Raw genomic sequence first — 22,364 nt, 5'->3', positions numbered from 1 at the left:
CCTTTTAAATGTTTTATTAAGCACTACTAGTTGTAGGAGATATAAGTTTCTTATTTCTTAGCAACAAATTTCCACAGTAAATAGTGTCTTCATATCCAGAGTCACAAAATGATTATTCTAAAACCAAGTCATTTTTTTTTATTAAATAGCTGCTGTGTAAGTAAAGGTCATATAGCAGAGTGGCATTTTGCCAGTATATGACAACTCATTGATTGCGATTTTTCAACCATATTATTCTGGGAACACTGTGGTAATCGAAAACTACCCAGAACTAATGTATAAATAACTGCCTGCTACCCTTGCTAATCCTGTGTAAGTGCCAAACTAGTATCCATTTTAGGAGAGGTGGTAAAATCCTTTTGTTTGCATTCCCAGATAGCTTGAGTGTTTTTAAACTGTCACATGTTGTATTGCTTCCCTATGCCCAGAAATGTAATGCATCTTACTGTTTCTTTACAAAAATAATGTTAACATAAAATACAAATATTCGCATACAATATTTTAATAAGACCGAAAGTGTGGAACAGTCGCACCGCACAAAGTGTACATTTTTCTCCAGAAAATTGCATTACTAGTAAAATATATAATAAATAATAAAATTTTCAGCCCATTTGGAGAAAACCTACTGTGGTGCTCTCTGATTGCATGCCTCAGGGCCACTGGCACTACCTTTCGTTTTTTAGAAGTTCCATTACATTTTGTTAATTATTTGTATTTTTACAGAGAATTTACATTTTAAAATAAAGGAAAGCAGTTATATCAGGCATGTGAGAAAGGATTGTTTCGAAAATCTTAAGAAATGTTACTAATATAAATATACAAGACAGGGGGACTTGAGAGTTGGAAGTTAAAACTACATGATACCGCCTGGAAAACATGGAATAACCAAGATTTCTGATGGAAACACTCAGAATTGAGATTTACAAACCAAATGGGAAGTCATTCAAATGACCGAGAGATTATTTCCACAGTAAATAGAGGCGTTATAAAGAAAATTAAAGATGGTGCGCAGATAATTGCTATATAGCTGAGTGTGTATATGTGACAAACACACACCTGGTTCTGACATGTATAACAGTCAAATTAGCAATAGGTATTTGTTTCTGGCTCTGATATGTGTATAAAATCAGAATCAGAAAAGCCATTGTAAATTTTATAAAAATATTAGCGAATATTCGGAAAATATTTAGCAGCCATGTCTCATTGATTCTCAATACATTTTAATTTTTTTTAAAGAAAAAAGTTTCACATTTCCTCTCTCGCACGTTCTGTGCTTTCTTCAAGTCTGCTGTTAAATTGCTGTTATAGAAAATCTACTTTATATATAGTTTTTACCATGGACTATGCTTTGAAGTTTGTGAACAAGATGGGCAAAGATCAAAACAGGAGACAGCAAGCCATTGTAAAAATAGAAGCATTAAAGCAATCTGTTATGCTCCTTGTTTACATCTCATCTGACATTAGGCTACTGAGGATTATTACTTGTAACAATTATATTTTGATTAGGATTCAGACATGTACAAAAATAGCAACATAATTTTAAATTCACTTCTGTAGTAAAGCAAAGTAACTGCTGAATTAATTTCCGAAACATTATGTAGGTTTCAAATGTTACAAAACACATTCTATACCCTACATGCAGAATTTTAGTGTGCTGTGTTTGGGTTTGTTTCATAGTAATAATAGTTATGACAGTTAAGAACATGTTAGTCTCCAAAACTTCTAACCTTAAGAGAAGAAAGGGAGAGAGAAAACTGTTACTGGCTTTCTGACAATGGCAGGGAGTGTGTTAAACCAGTGTAAAATTCAATTAAACTGTCTAGCCAGGTTTTTGAAGCTGAAATGCAGACCCTTTCAGTTAAGCTTCTTATTTTCCTGTGACCGACACCGGTGGATACTGTGTTATGCCAAAACCAACAGGCTGTAAAGCACCTTGTTTCATGCTCCCAGCTGATCAATATTTTTATTTTCCAGGCTTGCCCAGAAATATGGAGGCAGTATCACCTAACAGTAAGTAGAGACACCTTTTTTATTTTCTTGCACACCCAACCTATTTACTCTTCTGTGAACTGCTGACCATAAAATATAGACAAGCATCTTCTTCAGGAAGATAATAAACATCTGAAGAGTTTTTGAACTGGAGACTGCAATAATACACTGTCCCTTTTTATGCGTTCTTAGAAGTTCTGATTGTTTTTACTACTAGCATAATTTAATGACTGCATCCTATCACTTTCCTCTCCATAACTGCATTTAGTGTATACATTGCAAAAAAAAAGTTTAATTTTATACTGGGGTATAACAGTATTCCTGTCTCAGTGTTTCCCAGATTTGGTTGTCAAATCCCCATATATTACAAGGCAGTTTCTTTAACTTTGAATTAAAGAACATTACCTAGAGAATGGAATGTGAATTTTAGAAATAAACTTTGAAATCTTTGTAAATGATTCTTAAAGAAGAAATCAACTGCCACTTCTTCTTTGGCACCTGGTTAGTTGGTCTTTAGTTATAAAAATAACTACTACACACTACAAATAAATTATTCAGTTTTTAAATTTTTTGTATGCAAAACGTAGGGAAAATTTAAACAAACTGCACCTACATTAACTAATGTGAAGTCTGAAAACAATATTTAACTTGTTTAGAATAGTGTCTAATTGATCTACACTACAAACCTTAAATACTATTTATATATACACACATTTATGTATAAAAAATTAGGCCTTGCCTATGACTTCTTTTCAACATAAGGAAAATGTGTGTTTAACTGGAATAACTTTATAACCACTGTCATCCTTGTATGATTAAACAAAGCAGAAAAGTTTGTCCGGTACTTTTGGTTGTGCTGTGGTTTTGAGGTTTTTCTTTCCAGTAAGGGAATACTGCTATAGGATGTACTTTAAAATCTGTTCCATATGCCTTTTCAACATGTTGGAACTTTCTCTTTTCTGTTTTAGCAGCTAATTTTAATAGTAAAGGATACACTCTGTTGAAAATCTTTCCTGTGCTTAGGGGTTTTTTTTAAACACTTTCACTTTGGAAATCTCCATTTCTATATGAATATTTTCTTTGCTCTTAAATTACCAGATTAAAGATGATGTAATAAGAATAGGTTTAGTTGCATTCACTTTATATTGTTGTTTGCTTTATTTATTTAAAGATACTCAAAAGAAAAGATTCAATCCTTTATAATTTTTTATACTCCAGAAAAGGAAGTGTTAAAATGGTTTGTTAGATCCCTTATGGAACTTAGATGTATTTATGCAATAATGTGATGATGAATTAGGTTTCAGCTAATATGTCAAAATATATTTTGTCGTTCGGGCCTGTTTTGGACATTGAACAATTACTCAGAGTTATAATCAACACTACAAAAAATTCTTACTTTTTAAAAGGCTAAAATCAGATTCTTCCTGGCAGTCATTGACAAGCAATCCCAGCTGTTTCACCATGAAGAATTGTAGCCAACTAATTTTCAGGGAATGTATTTTTACTTTATACTTTCAATGGTGTGAAATTAATAATATCCACCAACAGAAGATCTACTTTAAAATTTTTGAAGCTATGCGTGGAAATGTCATATTGGAAAAATTAATTAATTTGGAAAAATATTGCTTTGGGGTACTCTCTGCTTGTGAGAGAATATTTTGAAATGTGATCAAATATACATGCATATAAATATTTCCTATTTCATTACTAAATATTTAGTCCCTACCTTGTTTCTTATAAATGCCTTTACTATTTAGTACTATAAATTATCCAGGTATTTAATTTACGATGATATTTTGCATAGCATCTTTCATGTGAAGATCAATTTTGACAACTACATTAATTGAAGCATAATCAGATTATACTTTTTTTAAAACTTCCGTTGACAACAGACATAGTTGATGTTTAAAATAGAGGCTATAGTTCAAGAGAACCTATATTATTTAAACTACTTAAACATGTCAGGGTCAACTTTTCTTTTTTCACTTAAGAATTCTCTCTAGATCTAAACTGCAACAGAAGCAAATAATATCCACAGATGATGCTGAAACTGTTGTGTTAGAATAGAGTTGTTGTCTATTTCTTTTACATAAGTATGACTAAAAGGTAGAAGTTGCTTGCTCTCAAATAGGCATTCCACTGTTTAACTACAGTCTTCAATTTACAATTCCATCATAGTTTGCTATAAATACAGATTTCTAAACAAATAATGCAAGAGAAGAAATATACTTGCATTTATTATTTTTGGAGAATATGCATGTATCTTCACAGGTATATGTACTGATGTTAGATTCAGGTTTTTTCACACCTTAACAATATATATAGCAAATTAACAACTGGGTTCAAACTGAATTTGGGAAAATTGTAAACTGATAATGTGCATAACATATATAGACATCAACCCAAGCAGAGCAACGGTTATATTTTATACAAATATGTGTCATGTTTATGAACTTTTAAAACCACTTCTATCATACCGCTTTGCCAAAAGTCCATATAAAAATTGTGTTTAAATGCACATACATTCTTTAAATGTTCCTAATTAATGACTCTGAAAGCTTGTTTAAAACAACAGAACCCAATTGTTGTCTCTTTGTGACGCTTTTGATGATTTTATTCATTATCTGTCTCTTTTCTAAGAGGTGGACTGCCATCTATTGACTCATAGTAGTTCTTGCACTTCAGTGTAGCTTCAGTAGGAACAATGAGTACATAATAATTCTATTCCTACTGTTATGGTTGGTGTTAGGTTTTAGTTTAAACTCTTACGGTTGGAAATTTCGAAACACTAAAAAAACTTTGTAATAATTGTCAGAAATGTCTTGCTGGCAGCTTCTTTTTGTTAGAATTTCAGATATTTTAAGAGGCAGTTGAAATGGCAAAAAGAATGATGAGCAGAATATTTTAGTTTGTTCCTTGTCAGAAAAAAACAGACAAATCATATTAATGAAGCTTAAATTTAAAGGCTCTGTGATAATCAAAGTTTTATAACTGGGCAAGGTTAGGTTCTGGAAATTCCTTTCAACTATAACTAGAATTACTCTGTAAAATCAGTCAGTCACCAAAACATTAATCACATTACAGATTGTGAATTAGCATAATATTTAATGACCAGTTTTGATGATGATTTAAAATGTGATTAAATAATTTTCATTGTGCCTCTTCTGTATATTTCTTCTTTTTTCAGAAAAGATAAAATAAAGTTGTCAACATATTTTTATGGGTTTTTTTCCCTCATTGTTTCCTGCATGCAATAAATGATAGTCAGATACACAGTTCTACAGTTAGCAAACTTGTTATTATGAACTCATAGTAGTAGGGTAATAATACAAGAAGTTGATTTTCAAAATCCAGTAAAAATAATTTTACAATATTTTGGCCAGATATAAATAATGTTAGAATATGAAGAATCACAGTCCTACAAAAAAAGAATTTTTAAGGGCCCCTGAGACAAGTTCATTCCCACAGTGCATTGTCCCTGGGACTTAGAAAACCTACCTATAACTCTGACTGAAGAAATAATATTGTCGTTTATGATTTTATTATGGTTGTATGATTTTATTATTGGGATTGGTGGCCTGGTTGTGCAAGATGAGCTACAAATACTCAGAAAGATGCAGTCTCTGATGCAAAGAACGTACCATCGCTCTCATCTCTTTCATATCAGGACTAGTAAAGAGCACTTTCAGTCATAGCAATTCATTTTAAGAATATTAGCCTCTTTCTAAATTCTATGTTCCTGTTATTTTTCATTTCTGTTTATAAACTACTCACGACCCAAACTAGAATTGTGTATGTGTTTGTAGAATATTTTGCTCCGGACAGATACAGGCCTAGGAAAAATCCTTCCCAGTTTAGTTGCAAAAATAGTGCATACTGAAGTTAGTGGACCTGCTCTCGTGACAAACCGGGTTTATCTTCTAACTAACATTTTTGGATAATTTTCTTCAGCTTTGTTGTTTGACCTAAAAATGCATTGTATATTTAATTTGATCAGCTTTCTTTTTTCCTCATGGCAGTTCCCCTTTTAGGTAACTTTGCACTTCTTGGAGACCCCCACACCTACAAAAACACCAAACAGATTTGTACTCAATCTTGACTGTATAGACTGTATCCTTAGATTGTGAAGTGCTTGGGACCGAGACTAGGCCTTCTGGAGAGTCTAGAAAATTCCTTGAACACTATATGAGCGCTGCCTTAAACAAATAATAATAGCAAGTAGCCCTGTTATTACACAGCAATGTTACCCACTTCAGAAGATAACTACTGCTGTAGAATACTTCTGAAAAAAATGCCACAGCACTTTATATGTATCTACATGCGTGTGGCTTTGGGCTGAATCCAGTTCACCTTCACTGTGGCAGAGAAAGGCAATCCAGTGGCTGGCAGTAGAAGCTAGACAAATTCGGAGTGGAAATAATGCAAACATTTTGAATATCAAGAGTAATTAACCATTGGAACAATTTATCAAGGGTCATGGTGGGTCTCCATCACTGACAATTTTAAAATCAAGATTGGATTATTTTTTTTTTAAATCTTCTCCAGAAATTATTTTGGAGAAGTTCCCTGATCCGTGCTATATAGGTCAGCTTAGATTATCACAATGGTCCCTTTTGGCCTTGGAATCTGTAAATCTATGAATAGCTTAGTGTCGTGGCTCTCAACCTTTCCAGACTACTGTACCCCTTTCGGGAGTCTGATTTGTCTTGTGAACCGCAAGTTTCACCTCACTTAAAAATTACTTGCTTACAAAATCAGACATAAATAAACAAAAGTGCCACAGCAAGCTATTATTGAAAAATTGCTTACTTTCTCATTTTTACCATATAAAATTAATCTATTTAAATAAATATTGTACTTACATTTCAATGTATAATATATAGAGCAGCATAAACACGTCACTGTCTGTATGAAATTTTAGTTTGTACTGACTTCGCTAGTGCTTTATACATAGCCTGTTGTAAAACTAGGGAAATATCTAGATGAGTTGATGTACCCCCTGGAAAACCTCTGTGTACCCTTGGTTGAGAACCCCTGGTTTAGGGGGTCTACTAAAGTAAGTAAAATGAGTGGGATTCGGCTCTGTGTGTGTGGGTATAGTGGGTGTTTGTGGGTATAGCGTGTGTGCGTATTTTTTAATGGAGCATTTACCTTTCAGTCAAATAAGGGATAACTGAAAAATGTAGGACGAAGCTTATTTTTAAATAACCCACAATATTTTGTTTAAGGTACAAAAGCACGTATTTGTATCTTCATGATTCAAGCTGAAAAATGGGACAAAATGTATCCTATATTCACCTGATATGGGGCACAAGACATTAAGCACCGGGAAAGACATGGACAGCCACTATAATGTTTTGGCATAAAATAAAATTTGCGTTCACGTTGTATAATTTCATTTTTTTCTGACTACGTACGTTATACTTTATCATAGCATATTGTAATCTAATTCATTCATACACTGAAGCATATAGCAAGCTCAATCCAAGAATAAAATCTACATACAATAAAGAAACAGAAATTAATCTTTCAAACACCAATATGGCCTTCTTCAGGAAATACATGTAGAAAGACTAAGGAAAGGTAAATCCCAGCCGATGGACAAAACATAGTTTCTTTCTTGTTTTTTAATGTATTTTCCAGATGTGTAGATATACTTTAAAAAAAATTCCTGCTGTTTTTAGGAGGGTTCTTTCCATGATAGCTCCTCCTTGATAATACCTCCCTTCCTCTTCCAGTGTTCAAGCAGTAAGGGTCCCCTCCCCCATCTCCTGTCTCTGCTAGTTTCATTTATATTACAACCCCTAGTCCAAGATGGCCACCAACAGAGTTTTACAGCCATCAGAATTTTTAACCAGCTGAGGCTATCATTTAACACATTTTTTGACAGTTTGTTAATCTTACTTTTAATCCACTTACATAAAAAAAGGTGAACCAGAAATTCGCTGTTTTGGCCTGTGTGCGTAAAAGACATGAAGGGACAATACATCTTTTGTGTTTAAATTTTGCACTCTGATTTCTTTGTGTGCCATTATTACAATTCTGCATGGCCTGCCACCTTTTTTCTGAAATAAAAATGTAAGCAGTCTAGCCTCAAATCAATTCAAATCCTTAAAAATGTGACTTTCAGAAAGAGTTTTTAAAATATAGTGTTTGTGAAAAAATATTTAAGCTTGAGAGTTGGGAAATTTGGAAACTAGAGAAGGCTTTGTAGGTTTTGTGCAGATGAAGGTTGGAAAAAAGTATTTTGGTGCAGAGATTAAGTCTTGCTACTCTCCAGTCTTGCTGCTCTCTGACTCGTGGATGGGATTATTTGAGGCTCTTGGGACATGACTACAGTATCAACTCCTCTGGAATTACCTGACCTAAGGTTTCTAGAGCAGTAACTTTGTAAAGATTATGTAAATTATATTACGTCACCAACTGATCAGTGTCGTCTTCTTTTTTAAGAAAATACTGTAAATATATTACTTTTGTTGGACATAGGTTGTATATTTTTCACATACTTCGGAGAGACACGGCATCCCATCACAAGTTGTATGTCAAAACTCACATAGCCATTTTACTGGATGATTTACAGTGAAGATAACCCAGAATTGCAAGGCATTTGAATTTGAAATAAGGATGACTTTGTGATGTTCTGTGCAATGGAAAAACAAGAGCATCTGCACTTAGGAAAAAGTGGTTTATGATGTTTGGGTTGCGTGAAGTTCTCACATGGCTTAAAAATTTATGCTGAAACATGTTTAGTTTAGGACAAAGAAGTTCCAACCCTTTAATAATAATTGGTAGAGTTACTTTTTTTAATTATCAAATGTTTATGAAAATTTCATCCCGCCTGCTTTTACATGTGTGTGACCTTTGGCAGATGTTTCCATGAAGGTATTATGCTTCATAAGCGTTCCATTATTTTAATTAAAAAAATTTTAAAAATCAGTCAGGAGTGGTTTGGTTTGTCAGATTTATTAGCTAAAATAGAAACTTTTTTCCTTTAGTTTTTGTTTTGCAGTATATAGTATTGTTTTCCTATTAATGGCTATTTCTTCCTTACTTGTGACTCCTTTGCAAGGTTCATTCAGAGTACGTTTACTGCTGTCACAGTAGGGAACTCTTAGGGCTGGTCTTATTTCCAAATAGCCAAAGTATACAAAAGGCTACCCTGATAGCTTTGAGATATAAATTAGCAGTTAGATCACTCTACAGAAAGTGACTTTAACTGTATAATGAGTCCAAAATATATACTACAGGTGTGGGTGAGATTGATTGTTAAAATGATTGAGTGTTTTCCAGTTTTTACTTTAAACTGCATTTAAAGTATTATAGGCAAAATGAATGATCTTCATAAATAATAAAAAAGATCATGTTAAACTTTTGATTGTCTACAAACATGTATTATTTACATACTTACCTTCTCAGGAAAATATAATTTTAGAACTAGATGCAGCTAACTGCTTATAAGGGGAAATAATTGAAGTACACAATAATCAGGTTTTGTTTTTACTAGTAAAGACAGAGTAGAAAATTCCAATTGCAGATATATTTAAGTGGTACCCATGTTACTATGTTTGTTTGAGGAGTAGCTGCTGATGCTGTTCCTAATGTTTTTCTATACCTAGTGCCGGATCCTCAGCTGATGTAAATTGTCCTAGCTGTTCAGTGGAGCACTGTCAGTTTACAGCAGCTGAGAATCTGGCCGTATGCTTTGTCCACTGTGTGCTTTGCTAAAGCACTCTAAGAATTCTGAACTGTTGTTAGAGCCTGTGAAAGTTAACCTTGTTGGAATATGAACCTGCAAGTGGCACAATAATGAACTGTCATTTATTTGAACCATTTAACCATAAGAGTTATTTTCTGAATATTTTCTATAACATTTTATGCTGAAACTAGGTGATGGTACGGATTAGGGTAGGGGAGTGATGTGGTACAGCTTAAGCCTTGATTATAAGTTGTGGTTTGATGTACTGTAGGAAACAGTCCTACACCATGGCGGAAGAGACGGATGGACTGATCTCATCAGACCCTTTTCGTTTTTAACTTCTGTGCACCTATGGACAGTAGCCCCTTGAACTATTTCCATTTGTTAAGATACATCCTTCAGTACGTCTGAGACTTCCATGCGTCTTCTGAATGCATAATAAAGATATTTAAGGAACTCTGTACTTTCTGTGGGGTGGGAGACTAGGATACTGGCTTTACGAGGGGTGAAATTAATGTATTTTTATTTCAATTAACAATAACACCTTTTTATTCTGAAGGCTGTTGTACAATGCATGCAACTGTCAATGATCCCAATGGTAGGGCATTCACACAACTGGGAAAGGATGACAAGTACCCCAAATATTTACTAAAAACTGGAGTAGGAATCTCTGTGTTTTTAAAGGCTAAACTGCCCTGTGTTAATCTCTTTTCATCACACATTATTTTTGTGATGCACTGGAATTATTGAATAAATAGTTCCTTAAGTAGAAAAAAGAATGATTAATGTTTAGATCTTATTGTCAAAAGCCTTCTCCCTCATATAACCACCAGCAGTTTCATTTAACTAAAAGTATTAACATGTGCTATCATTTCTGTAATGTTTATGGTGCTGGTGATTACTTTCACTTGTTTTGTTTTTTAAAAATAAAAAAGGTACATTTAAGCATTCATTTAGCTAATTTCTATGCTGACAAGTATTAATGATTTGAACAGTAAAATAAATAGGGTGGAAGATTAGTGTCAGATTTGCTGCATTTTATGTTTACAGTCTTTAGTCTGAGAGAGTATGTAATAATTCTATTCAGTTCACCTACAGTAAAGTGTAGGTGTACATTTTCATGCTTTAAGTTATCTACGTTACTGTAAATGTATGTTCGTTGAATCTTGACATACAAGCTGTGAGCGCAGAAACAAAGTTTACTAAATTTGGTTAAAATATATGAGGTTGTGTCTAAGCTTTCTGTATGAAAAAACAAAAAATATGTTGTGGTTTTACATTGGTTTTATATAAAATCTAGGTATAAATATTTTCAATTTAAAATATTTGCATTTTTCTGTTTTAAGTGGATAAATGCCTTTGAATATTGCAAAATTAAAACAAAAGTTTAAAGATGTAAACTGCTAACTCAAACAAGGACATCCTGTTCTGATTCATAAGAATTTTGAGTCTGCCTGTCATAATAATAATGGCTCCTTTGCTTGTCAGTTGTCCACTGAGTAATGGTCTGTAAATGGTATGTTTTAGTATCATTTAAAACTATTGCACTATATCATATAAATAATCTGCATGTTAAAAAGTCAGTGAGTATTCAGTGACCCAGAAGAAGAGGATATGGTGTATTGCACCAATTAATATGTGTATTTAACTCCCTTTTACTAGTCATGTATAGACCATAATTGCTGTTTAGGACCTATGAGTTTATCTTGTCAATGAACCATGTATTAAGGAGCAGCTAAGAACTCAAATACTTTAGACCATAACTTTCTAAAGTTATGCTTGATCATGTTAATCATCTACAGATTGATTCCCTAAAAATATTTATTGACTTATTTCCGAGCGGTCTGTCGTGTCAATAATACCACCACCACATCTAGGTATGGCCTGTCATGTCAATGAAGAAGTTACTATCTCTGACAGATTTACCTTGGTTTTGTTTTAATTAAAAAGAAAAACATAAAAGTGATTAAAATATAACCCCAAGCTCCATATATTAAGAGTTAAAGAGCTTAGTTCCAGGCTGAATAGGCACCATTTTACTTCAGTATTAGAGAAGTCTCAGAACAGTGGGTGATCTGATTGAGCACGTGTTAAAATAAATATGTATGACAAAGTAAGAAGTCTCTTGGCTCTGAATTTTTTGGCTTCTGTGGATTGAAGTTAGACCTTCATCTTTTAACTTATTTTAGTATGTTAATTTTGTTTGTAATGTATAGTAAATTTATTCCAAAAAGCCATGACTGTAACTCTCAAATGTGCATAGTTATACAATATATTTTCCTTTACTTTGGCAGTGCTTCAAGTTTAAACAGCCCATGACATTGCTACCATTGGCTGTTTGTTTCCGCCACCACCAGGTCTCTACAAATGTTTTTTTAATTACTCGTTTGATTTTGCAGTTTGGTCTATATCTACTTGAATGGGATATTCTCCATTAGTACCTCATCTGTGCATCTGCAGTAGATTCTAATCATTTTGTTCTATATAACTGTACCTATGATAAATTCTCATACTATAGTTATTTAGCTGACAATGCTGACTGTACATGGCGTCTTGCTTTGTTTTAGGTCTTGACAGTGCTGTTAATTCTATTAGTAAATTGTTGCCGTGGCATTTTAAATAACCAGCGATATAGCATTGGATTTCTTGGAAACAGAAGATTGCCATAATGGCTCTAAAATGTTAGGGATTATATTATTTTCTGTCTGTAAAGAGATTGAATTTAAATTATTCTATTTATTTAGATATACTGAATTTGACAGTGGTGTATGGTTTCAGTTTGACTTTTTGATGGGCAGCTCAGAGAACCTGGTTAAATGCGATCCCACTGATGCTGCTTTTCTGATGGGGGGTACAGGGGTGTTAGAGAGAGAGGCAGCGGGCATAGAAGTTTTCAGAAGGATGATTTGGGGACATGATTACTGCCTGGGGTATTTATTTAATTGGTGTTGGAGGAAATTAAAATATTTTCTGCTTTGTTTTAAGAAATGCCCCAAATCATGTTACAAAGTAAAATCTAGCTACAGGTATTTAGACTTCTTCAATAGAAATGGGTATATAAGAAAGACATTTGAACCCCATATGAAGTTTCAAAGAAGTTCATGTAAAGATTGGTTTGAATTTGTTTGACCAGGGATTATCTTCGCTGCGTGTATCAAATTTATAGTTATGAGGAGTTCATTGCATAGGCAAATAAAAATAATTACAAAGTTTCTGTCTGGGTTATATATGGTATCTTTAAAGGGGGAATGCCTAAGGGATGTAGCTATCAAATTATAGATGCTGCTTCCTGCCAAATGAACGTTAACTTGGATAGTTAGTAATCATACTGGTCATGTGCCGGTGCCCAAGGTATAAGGAAATGACCTTGTCTTTTTAATAGTCCGATTATTTAAATGTACTGTATGCATTCACTCATCAATACAATCAAAGGCAATACAGATTGACAGCTAGTTGATATATCGTTAAAATAGGAATCTTTACTTATAATTTGTTCCTCCTGAGTATCTGATGTCAAGATAACACTCCAAAAACACAGCTATAAGGGACTGAAACACATTCTCTCAGATTCAGTTGTATTCAAGTACTACCATAATAGGCTTGGTTTTCATATTCTGCCATATTTTAAAGAAATAATTCCTTTTTGGAAAAAACTTTAGTCGTGGTTAAGGGTGTTCCAGTAGGCCAGATATAGTTGAGAAGGAAAAAAAAAAAAAAGGAAGCTGTAAATCATTTAGAATGACAGTAAAAATTAAAACCTTGGGGTTTGTTTAGCTCCCTAGTGTATTAGCTAATAAATATAACCAAGCTTTAGTTCTGTTCAACTCCTAATTTTACAAGCATTGGAAATGTTTGTGTTCAGATTAATGCACAAATGCTTGTGTAAACATACATATTCTTAGTAGTGTGAGTGCATATTATGTGTGTGTGTGTGTGTGTATATGTGTGTGTATATATATATATTGTGTGTGTGTATGCCTGCCTATAAATGTATTTGATAGCTACACTAATAAACATTCAAATAAATATACCGGGATCCATATATGTCTCCTCCCTCTCCCTCCCCCCTCCTTTCCTCCCTCCCCCCCCACCACATCAAAGCTTGTGGTCCTTTTCCATCCTTGTACTAAAAGGTTTCTTTGTAAGCCAGGCCATTTGTCCGTCATTGTTTGGGGTCCAAACAGTAGTAAAATACCCTGTCACCGATCCAGAGTGCTGTGAATGGCAGCTCCTCTCCGGACAATTGGTGGAGGTGCCTAGAAATATTCCTGAGAGGATTATTTAACCTTTCAATTTAGGGGGCACAAAGCCTGGCTGATTAATGAACTTTCTGATGGGTGCTGATAAGCGGATCTATTTCTTTATTTCCTCTAAGAGTGATTCCTTCTCCTGCCCCATATTACTATAATCTTAAACAGAAAATGTGGCAAATAGATTAAAAAACAGCACTAAAGAGTTTATCTGGCTGGCAAACTGAAGGAGCTAAATTAAAATTGGTAATGAAAGCAGTGGCTGAGCCCTGTATATGGTTTTTAAATGTGCTGTGTATTTTGAAGAGACTTATTCTCCAGCTCGCCTGGTAATGACTGCTTTTGGTGCACAGTCCGGGGCTGGCTTCTGTTATGCCCCCCTCTCCCGCCTTCCCCCCCCCTCCAAAAATGAGTTGTGTTATCTGGATGACTGCAGACACATATGCATCCCCCTTTCTCACTGCATGGGCAGACAAGGTCGATAGCATTACAAGGTATTTGTGGCAGTGCTTGTTTCAGTTTTCAGAGCTGCCAGTTTCCAGCCAGATTTGAATTACAAAAGAAGAAGCTGGCATGAAAATTGAAAGGGTTTATCGGCTAGTCTGAAGCCTCATAGCACATTGCTTATTTATGCAGTCCATTTGCACCAAGAAATATAAAAAGGAAATGCATTTTAAAAATACGGTCATAAAGACCCAGATATGTTTAAGATGGCAAATAAAATATAGATCCCTATAATATCTTCCAGGAAACAATTTCACTTAATGTTGCACATTACTTCAGAGGAGCATTTATGTTACTGTCATAAATTTGTGCATTTGTGTCACTATAGAGGTAGTCTCTGGGGATTCAGAAGGAAGCTTTTGCTAACTTACTTTAAAATTAAAATAGAGGAAAGATCGGTCTGTAGATTGAGAGCTCCATAGGAAATAGTTGAAATGTAATGCACCACCCTATTTAAATAACGTTTTGCATTCCGTGTAAAATTAGCCATGGACCAGTGAATAAACGCCACCACCTTTGGAGAAAATTGGGATGCTTTTTAAGCCAGGAAGACGTTGGAGCATTCAGGGAGCGAATTGCTGTTATCCATACTATCTTGCATATATTCATTGTTCTGAACTCACTGAAGACTTTTTTTGTCCATTTTACAGAAGCGACATCCTAAATTAATATTTAGTATTTTTCCCTACTCGTAAGAGTATCAAAAGATTACATTCATTTCTTTCATATGTATAATTTTCTAGTTTTTGTCTCTTGGTTTCATCTTTTCACACAGTGAATTGTAGCTGCCATTTGCATCTATTTAAAATGCATTGTATAAATGTCTACTTCTGTAGAAGACTATCATGTCTTACCCCTTGTATTGTGGATTGAACAAGTTACATTTTTTCTTGTGGTTATTTGCAAGTGTTTGCTTTTCCAGACTATCCAATTAAAAAAAAAAATCTAGCCATTGATTTGTGACTTACTAGGTATTGATTAGAGAAAATATAACTGCATAATTCACTCTGCTTTAGTAACACTTATTTCATTGTTTCTGTTATGTAGCCTATTTTTCTGAGGTTATAAACACACCTAAATATACTCATTCACAAAGTATAACTTGTGAGAAGAGGTCACAAGCCATGTGCAATTTAAAAAAGAAAAAAATAATGGTTGGTTGATTTGAGCAAATGAATTTTTGGATGTGTACAGTTTTAAAATGGCTAAAATGTAAGAAATAAATTTGGCAAGGAATTGGTCCACTAAAATAGTCTAATTGCTTTGGTGGCTGTGAGATTTTTAAGCCAAAATATTTAAGTTATGTACTTCACCTGCATACTAAATATACTCTGTACATTTTTTTCATGAATTTTCATAAGGATTTTTACTACGTAGCATGTGCGACTTAATGATGCAATCACGCGATAGACTAGGAATACTCTAAAGGAGACGTTCCGGTCTGTTGTGTACATAATACACGTTTCAAAAATCTGCCTAATTAAGGAATTACCCAGTGGAGTGGAAGTCTACTGGGTACATGACATGGTTTAAAAAAAAATCTTCGTATAATTACAACATTACATGTTAGCTGTTACGGGCAGTTTTGAATGCAGGGGAATGACCCATAGTTGCTATTTCTTCTGCTAAAATATAAATAGATTATGATCTGTTTTTAAAGAGAAATGAAATATGCTCTTACAGTAATGCAGTTGTTGTGTCACTTCCCTTGTTGTGTTTTGCCTAACTGTAGTGACATCTGTGGTATGTGATGATACAGTCAGACCATCATGCCCTGGTCTCAGAAAGCAGACGTAGCAGCACTGATGTAAATGAGTTCCACCCTCAGTTTCACATTTCCTTACTTGTCTTTTTGAGTCACACATTTAGGGCCTACAGCCGCAGTCCTCATGCAAAACACGCATTGACTTCGATAGGAGGTTTGCCTGAGTAAGGACTGCAGGATCATTCGTGTTGCCTAGATGAAGGTTTTTGTCTGATTAATTACCAGTTTAATTGTTGAGCACTAGAGAGAGAAAATACACTCTCAGTAGAATGAAGTAAGGAATAGCAGCAGAAAATGGAATCTGCCATTGAGATGGAAACATAGCAATTGCCATACCGGATCATCCCATCTAGTCCCAGTATTCTGTGACCAGCAGAGGCCAGTACCAGATGCTTCAGTGGTCGTACAAGAAAACTTGCAGTGGGCCGTTATATAGGATAAGCTGTACAGATAGTTTCCAGAGAGTTTGTGGGTTGGGTACTAAAGTGGACTCAACCTACAGGGTTGTTTAGTGTACTCATGAAAATAGGCATTAGTCTAAAACAGAGGAAGAATGGTGGCTGGTAAAAACTGATCTGTGTAAGGAGACAGTGACCTTGGTTTCAGCTCAAGGTTATTAATAGGCAGTTGAAACTTTTCACATTTTACTCAACTGTCAAAATCATTCCATTAGGTATTTGTGGATCATAGTAGACTTGGTTGTTTGGATGGGGTTCTCTCTGATAATCAAGTGGGAATCCCGTATTTTAAAATATGTTTTCATGCAGTTTATTACAGAATAATGGGGCTTGGAAGGACTTTGTAAGTGTCAGGTCTAAACTTTATTTAATCATCGCAGTTCTATGCATTATTCAAGTTTGATATGTGTGTTTGTATAAATTGGTGTTATGGAGTATGCAGTTAAGCACTGTATTTTCCTTTAAAAGTGACATTATGTGCTTGACAGTGGAATGAATATACTGTACTTGTCAAAAATGCAATGTTCAATTCACATAGCGTATTCTAGTGTAGTTTTGGTTCTGTGTGTGTGTAATCGCACACATGCATATAATATAAAACTGAGACTGGACGATTCTCTTTAATTAGTGAGATTTAGTCAGATTGCATATCCTAGGTAGTAATGAGCTTCATATAAGCAAACCCTCATTGGATCAAAGTCAGTTTAGATAAGGGCAGCTCAAGGTCACAGAGGGAGCTGCCCAGCAGGCCAATTTGCATAAAAAATTACTGTCAGAAATAGGCCACTGAGGCAGCCCTGGCATTTTGATCTCTTGGCCTTTGTCATGGAGATTCCTGGTTGAGAAGGGAGGAAGGCCAGTGTCCCAGATAATGATTAACTGTTTTAATGGCATTCATTCATTCATTCCGCACTAACTACTCATGCAGAAAAAAGGGTTATGTAAAATGACATTAGAAGAAAAATCATTTGTAATCGTTGCATCGGGCTGCACTTTGAGGAGACATTAGGAGTAAATCCATGGCGTGGTAGGCTTATGCTTTATCTTCTGATATTTACTGAGTTTACTGGTGCATGAAAAGCTTTCAGCAAGAATAGCAGATGGGATGGACCTTTCATAGGTAATGCTATCTACCAGGTTATTACTTCTATATATTGATAGTGAAGTAATCTCCTAGATATCACCGTACAAATATAGATTATTTAAATGTTTGTAACAAAAAAAATAACATAGAGGAGCTACTTTCATGAATGCTTTATTTTGTACCCATTGGATTGGAGTCCTTAGATGCTTTTTTAAACCTTAAATAATAATAAAATAGAGGGCTTAAAAACATACAGGTTCCCCTTGTGTTTGGCTTTTGGAAAGCCGCAGAGATGTGTATAGTTGTAATCTGAACTGTAAGTATTCAGTTTAATTTGTCTCCTTAAATCTGACCTTTTCTATTTGCTAAACACAAGGGAATGTTGTGTGGAGCTTTTTTCATGTCACTTGAGCATACATTCCTAATGCAGTGAATACTCTCAAGGATTCTTGTTAGACCTTGTACAGTACAATAAGAAAAGCTTAACATCCCTCTGTTTCCACTACCGAGTTCTGATGTACAATTGTTTTCTAATGAGGTAAGACCTATTCAGAGTGCCATCCTCTTTTCTTAGTAGCATGGTGTACTATAGTTGGTTAAAAGATAGCATGCAGATAACATTTATCATAGTAATTAAAGTTTTCAACTCAAAGTGTTATTCAGATTAACATCCAGAGGTTTATCAGGCAAGTCAGCAGTACATGAACTTCTGAGGAGAGCTGTTAGAGGCTGTAACTGCTAAGAACTTCAAGTGCTAGTGTTGACCCATCTTTAAATAGAAGAAAAGACACAAACTACAGAAGTACACACATAATTTATGAGCTGGGAGGATTACTTTTATCTTGAACTGTAAGATTTAACTACTGGATTAGAGTGAAGGAGTCTATAAGTACTTTTTATTTATTCATTCAGTCATATAAATTACTAGCATTATCACTGGCAGACATGATAAATTCTATGCTAGCAGTATCATTCTGATCCTTAAATCTGGTGTTTATTTAACAAATCATATCTCAGGAGAGAAGAGACCCTGATTTTTCTTTTTCAAAAGAAAGTTATATTGTTTTAAGCATCATGTACATTTTAATAGAGATTTTAAATACATACAACACTAGTAGTCTAAATTGTTTTATTGGCTGAATCCGTGTAACACCATTTGACAGTTCAAGGTGAAAAACCCGACTAACATTGTAACAGATACTTTGAGGTTAACATATATGTGTGTCTGATGTGTCACAGTTGCAATTTCGCATTCCAAATACATGACAAACTATAAGAATAAGACCATTTAATCAAATTTCTCCAATTGAAATATAACCCTTTAAGGCTTAATAGAAATATAGAGTCATTTGTAATATAATTCAGTTGATCTTCCCTTGACAGATACATTCCACAGATATTCTAGATGAAGAGCTGTCTCTAGTAGACAAGTGGTGACTGAAGTAACCAGAGATAGTGACCTGTTGCAGTTTCTTGGTCGCATCACAATGTGAGCTGCAATTGACATAAGCCTAGAAAATGGATTTCATACATACAAAATTCTGTATAAAGGCAGAGGAAGAAGGATCCAGATTATTTAATTTATGTCTGCTTCTAAGGAACTCTGTATTAGAACCTATGCAACTTTATTTCCCGTGAGTGACAGAGTATGGGATCCAAAAACGGGAGCTGGCCAAACCTACTAGGGTTGAAGGCTTTGCACACCTCCTATTCAAAAACAGTTTGAATTTATGAATTTTTTTTTCATGTAAATTAAATATGGGGGAGGGGGTTTTAGCCTGTTCTATGTAGTAGAAAGAATGTCCAAAAAGCTAGGCTGGCACACGTGAGTGGCCTGAACACATTACTAGCTCCATATCTATCTACAGAGAGAGACAGAATATATATCTGTTGTTTTATGAGATTTTCTCTTTTTGTCTGTGTGCTCCTTTTGTCACAAACACTGGTTTTCATTCTCTCTGATTTTTGCGCCATGTTTATACTGTTTTTCATTGTACATGTCCCTTCTCTGATCCTTCATTCACAGCATGTAGTGAATGAAATGTGAACTGAGTTACATGAATCTGAAGTGCGCTTTTAAAGCCATATGGGTTCAAAATGTGGTGAAACAAGCTTGTCCTGTCCTACCAAAAATGTGATCAGATGCATAAAAGATGATCAAGGAATAATCCTGTAGTTTCTGTCTGTTTTACAAGCATCACTATAATTCCTCTGTAAAGAAAGAATATACAGTTGCATTAGAAGTATTAATGGGATGTAAACACAATGAGAGGTTTAAAAGAAAAAAGCATCCCTTGCAATAACAGACTGATATTTAAAAAAAAATTGATGAATTCTTTGAAATCACACACATTTTCCTGTGTTCCACTAGAATGAATAATAAAGGAAAATATGTGGACCTTTAAATTAATTGGATTCTGTTTTGACCGGTTTTCATAGAACCTTTATTCCATCCCCCTTCCTCGGCGGATATGCTAACTCTGATTAAACAAAGGTTTTATTTTTTATTGTTTTCTATTGAATAAGTGTGTGTATATAACCTAGAACATGTGTGCTCACACACTCCGTTCAAAATGTATGTGGTGGTACTCTGAGCAAAGTTATTATTTATTGGCTCTGGATTTAAAAAATAAATCTGCCTGACCCATTGAGTTCAGCTTAGTGTTCCAAAACTTTCTTTGCGTTAAAAAGCAGTTCTGACTTCAAACAGCAAACACAATAATTTAATTTGGTGTTTGGTGCAGATTCAGATCCACTAGTGACTTGAAAATTGACATTGGCAGATTCTGTTCAGTGACTACGGGAAGGGGGCAGGGGAGGTGGAGAGTGAGAGGAAATAGGAGTGTGGTAGATTTAGGCTGTGTATCTCTCTCAGAAGACCTTCCCCATATTGCCTTAAGTGAGTCCTGCTGGGAGGGACTCGTTTTGCAATACACAAAAATGCTTCTATCCAGCCCTGGTTGTTCCCTGAGGATAGTGGGACATCTGCAAAAAAGAGAGCGAGAAATCAGCAGCCTACTTTCCTGCACTGAGAGTCGAAATAAAATGGCTGTATGGAACGGACACTGAAGTTTCCTATCCCACTTGATTTTGGTGATCAAGGTTTAATTTGTTCTGTAATATTACATGAGCAACTTGCTCCTTTTTCCAAGCTTCTTGCTTGCAGCTGGAATGCTGTTGATTTAGACAGCTTTTTGTTTAGATTATTTTAAACATTTGGAATTCACTAGACCTAATTCTCACCTGTTTTCCATATTGCAGACCAGACCAGGATCAATCAAGAAGTCCAGTTCGTATTCTGAGCATTCTGCATTGGTGTACTGTTACAACTGCTCCCAGAAAGGACATTATGGATATGTAAGTCTCAGTAGTCTCTGGCTAAATGTTAAATGTATCCATCTTATACATATACTTATCTTCACTGTGGTGTGTGGTTGGAGGAATGAGCTAAAAAGACTCACGCTAACACTGTAGAAAGAACAGTGCTAATTAAATATGGGTGATCTTGCAGCATTGTTAAAAATAATTGGATGCCACTGTAAAATGATCTGGAACAGATAAAAAAAGAAGAAATACCTTAGGCTAATTTTTAAAAACATGTTAAGTTCTCCTGTGGGTGTGGCGTGGAATATTGCTGAAATGTTCAGTGTCTCCACTTTAGTCAGCCAGACTATTTCAAATTGACAGGATTTGGTACTCCCAATTGTTCTGACATTGGGATAGGTATATATTAAAGTACCATAGAAGAAGTCCCAAAGCCATGTCTTGAAGCAGTGCCATCTGATTAGAAATTCCCCCTCCCCAGCCAACTTTCCAGGCCATTTAACAACCAGTTTTCATACAGAAAAAATTGATGGTTTCTAACCTGTAACTTAATGTCTCTTCTTGAGTTTCATATAATTTCTTCATTAGGGAACAATTTTCCAGGATGATGAGCACCCTAAACGTATGTTGGCTTCAATGGGAATTGAGGGCATTTAACACCTTACAGGATCAGTTCCTTGATATATATTTTGACTGTCAGTATCCTTACACAACAGGTGCAGCTCTGCACCTGTAGCCACACAAAGCAGGTGTTGTCTTATTAACTTTGCTGTGAAATATGTCCGGGGGAAATTTTACAATGAGAAACAATATTGATAGAAAATCTGCATTCCAAGTGTCTTGAAAGCTTTAGGTTCATCCTTTTCTAAATCCTATGGATAGTATTCACCCAAACACTCCTTTCTTCCCTCCTAACTGTCTTACATGTCCACTTAGCCACAGTAGTTGTGTTTTACAGCATCACAAACAGAGCAGGGTGTGTTGTTTTCAAGGAGTTTCAAGCCTCATATGGAATGGTATGGGGACATAAGGCAGTTAAAAGTCAATCAGGTTAGCTACCCCCCAGCAGACTTAAATGTTAAATGAAGAACTTTAAAATTGGTGCACAACTTTACTTGGAGCCAATGTAAAGATTTCTAGATTGGAGGGCTGTATTGTGACAAACATGTACCTATTAAGAAATCTGCTACACTCTGGACAAGGTGTATCCTTGGGGGCGGGGGGACCCTAGAAAATAGGCAACTGCAATAATCCAATATATATATAATAGAAGCATTAGTCATCAGCCCTATTT

At 34.9% G+C, this 22,364-nt stretch overlaps 1 protein-coding gene across 4 annotated transcripts in view; it reads left to right on the top strand.

Moving 5' to 3' along the window:
* Positions 1–22,364, top strand: part of ZCCHC7 (zinc finger CCHC-type containing 7) — a 163,703-nt gene that overhangs the window by 122,940 nt on the left and 18,399 nt on the right. For all 4 annotated transcript variants that reach the window (XM_073345741.1, XM_073345738.1, XM_073345740.1 and 1 more), the window contains 2 exons: positions 1,975–2,010; positions 21,008–21,103. In XM_073345741.1, the coding sequence (XP_073201842.1) occupies positions 1,975–2,010; positions 21,008–21,103 (132 nt within the window). The remainder of the gene's footprint in view (positions 1–1,974; positions 2,011–21,007; positions 21,104–22,364) is intronic.

Source organism: Lepidochelys kempii, chromosome 5, assembly GCF_965140265.1.
Source record: "Lepidochelys kempii isolate rLepKem1 chromosome 5, rLepKem1.hap2, whole genome shotgun sequence".
NCBI lineage: Eukaryota > Metazoa > Chordata > Testudines > Cheloniidae > Lepidochelys > Lepidochelys kempii.
Note: the sequence above shows the minus strand (reverse complement) of the source record. Positions and strands in the feature narration are given on the sequence as shown.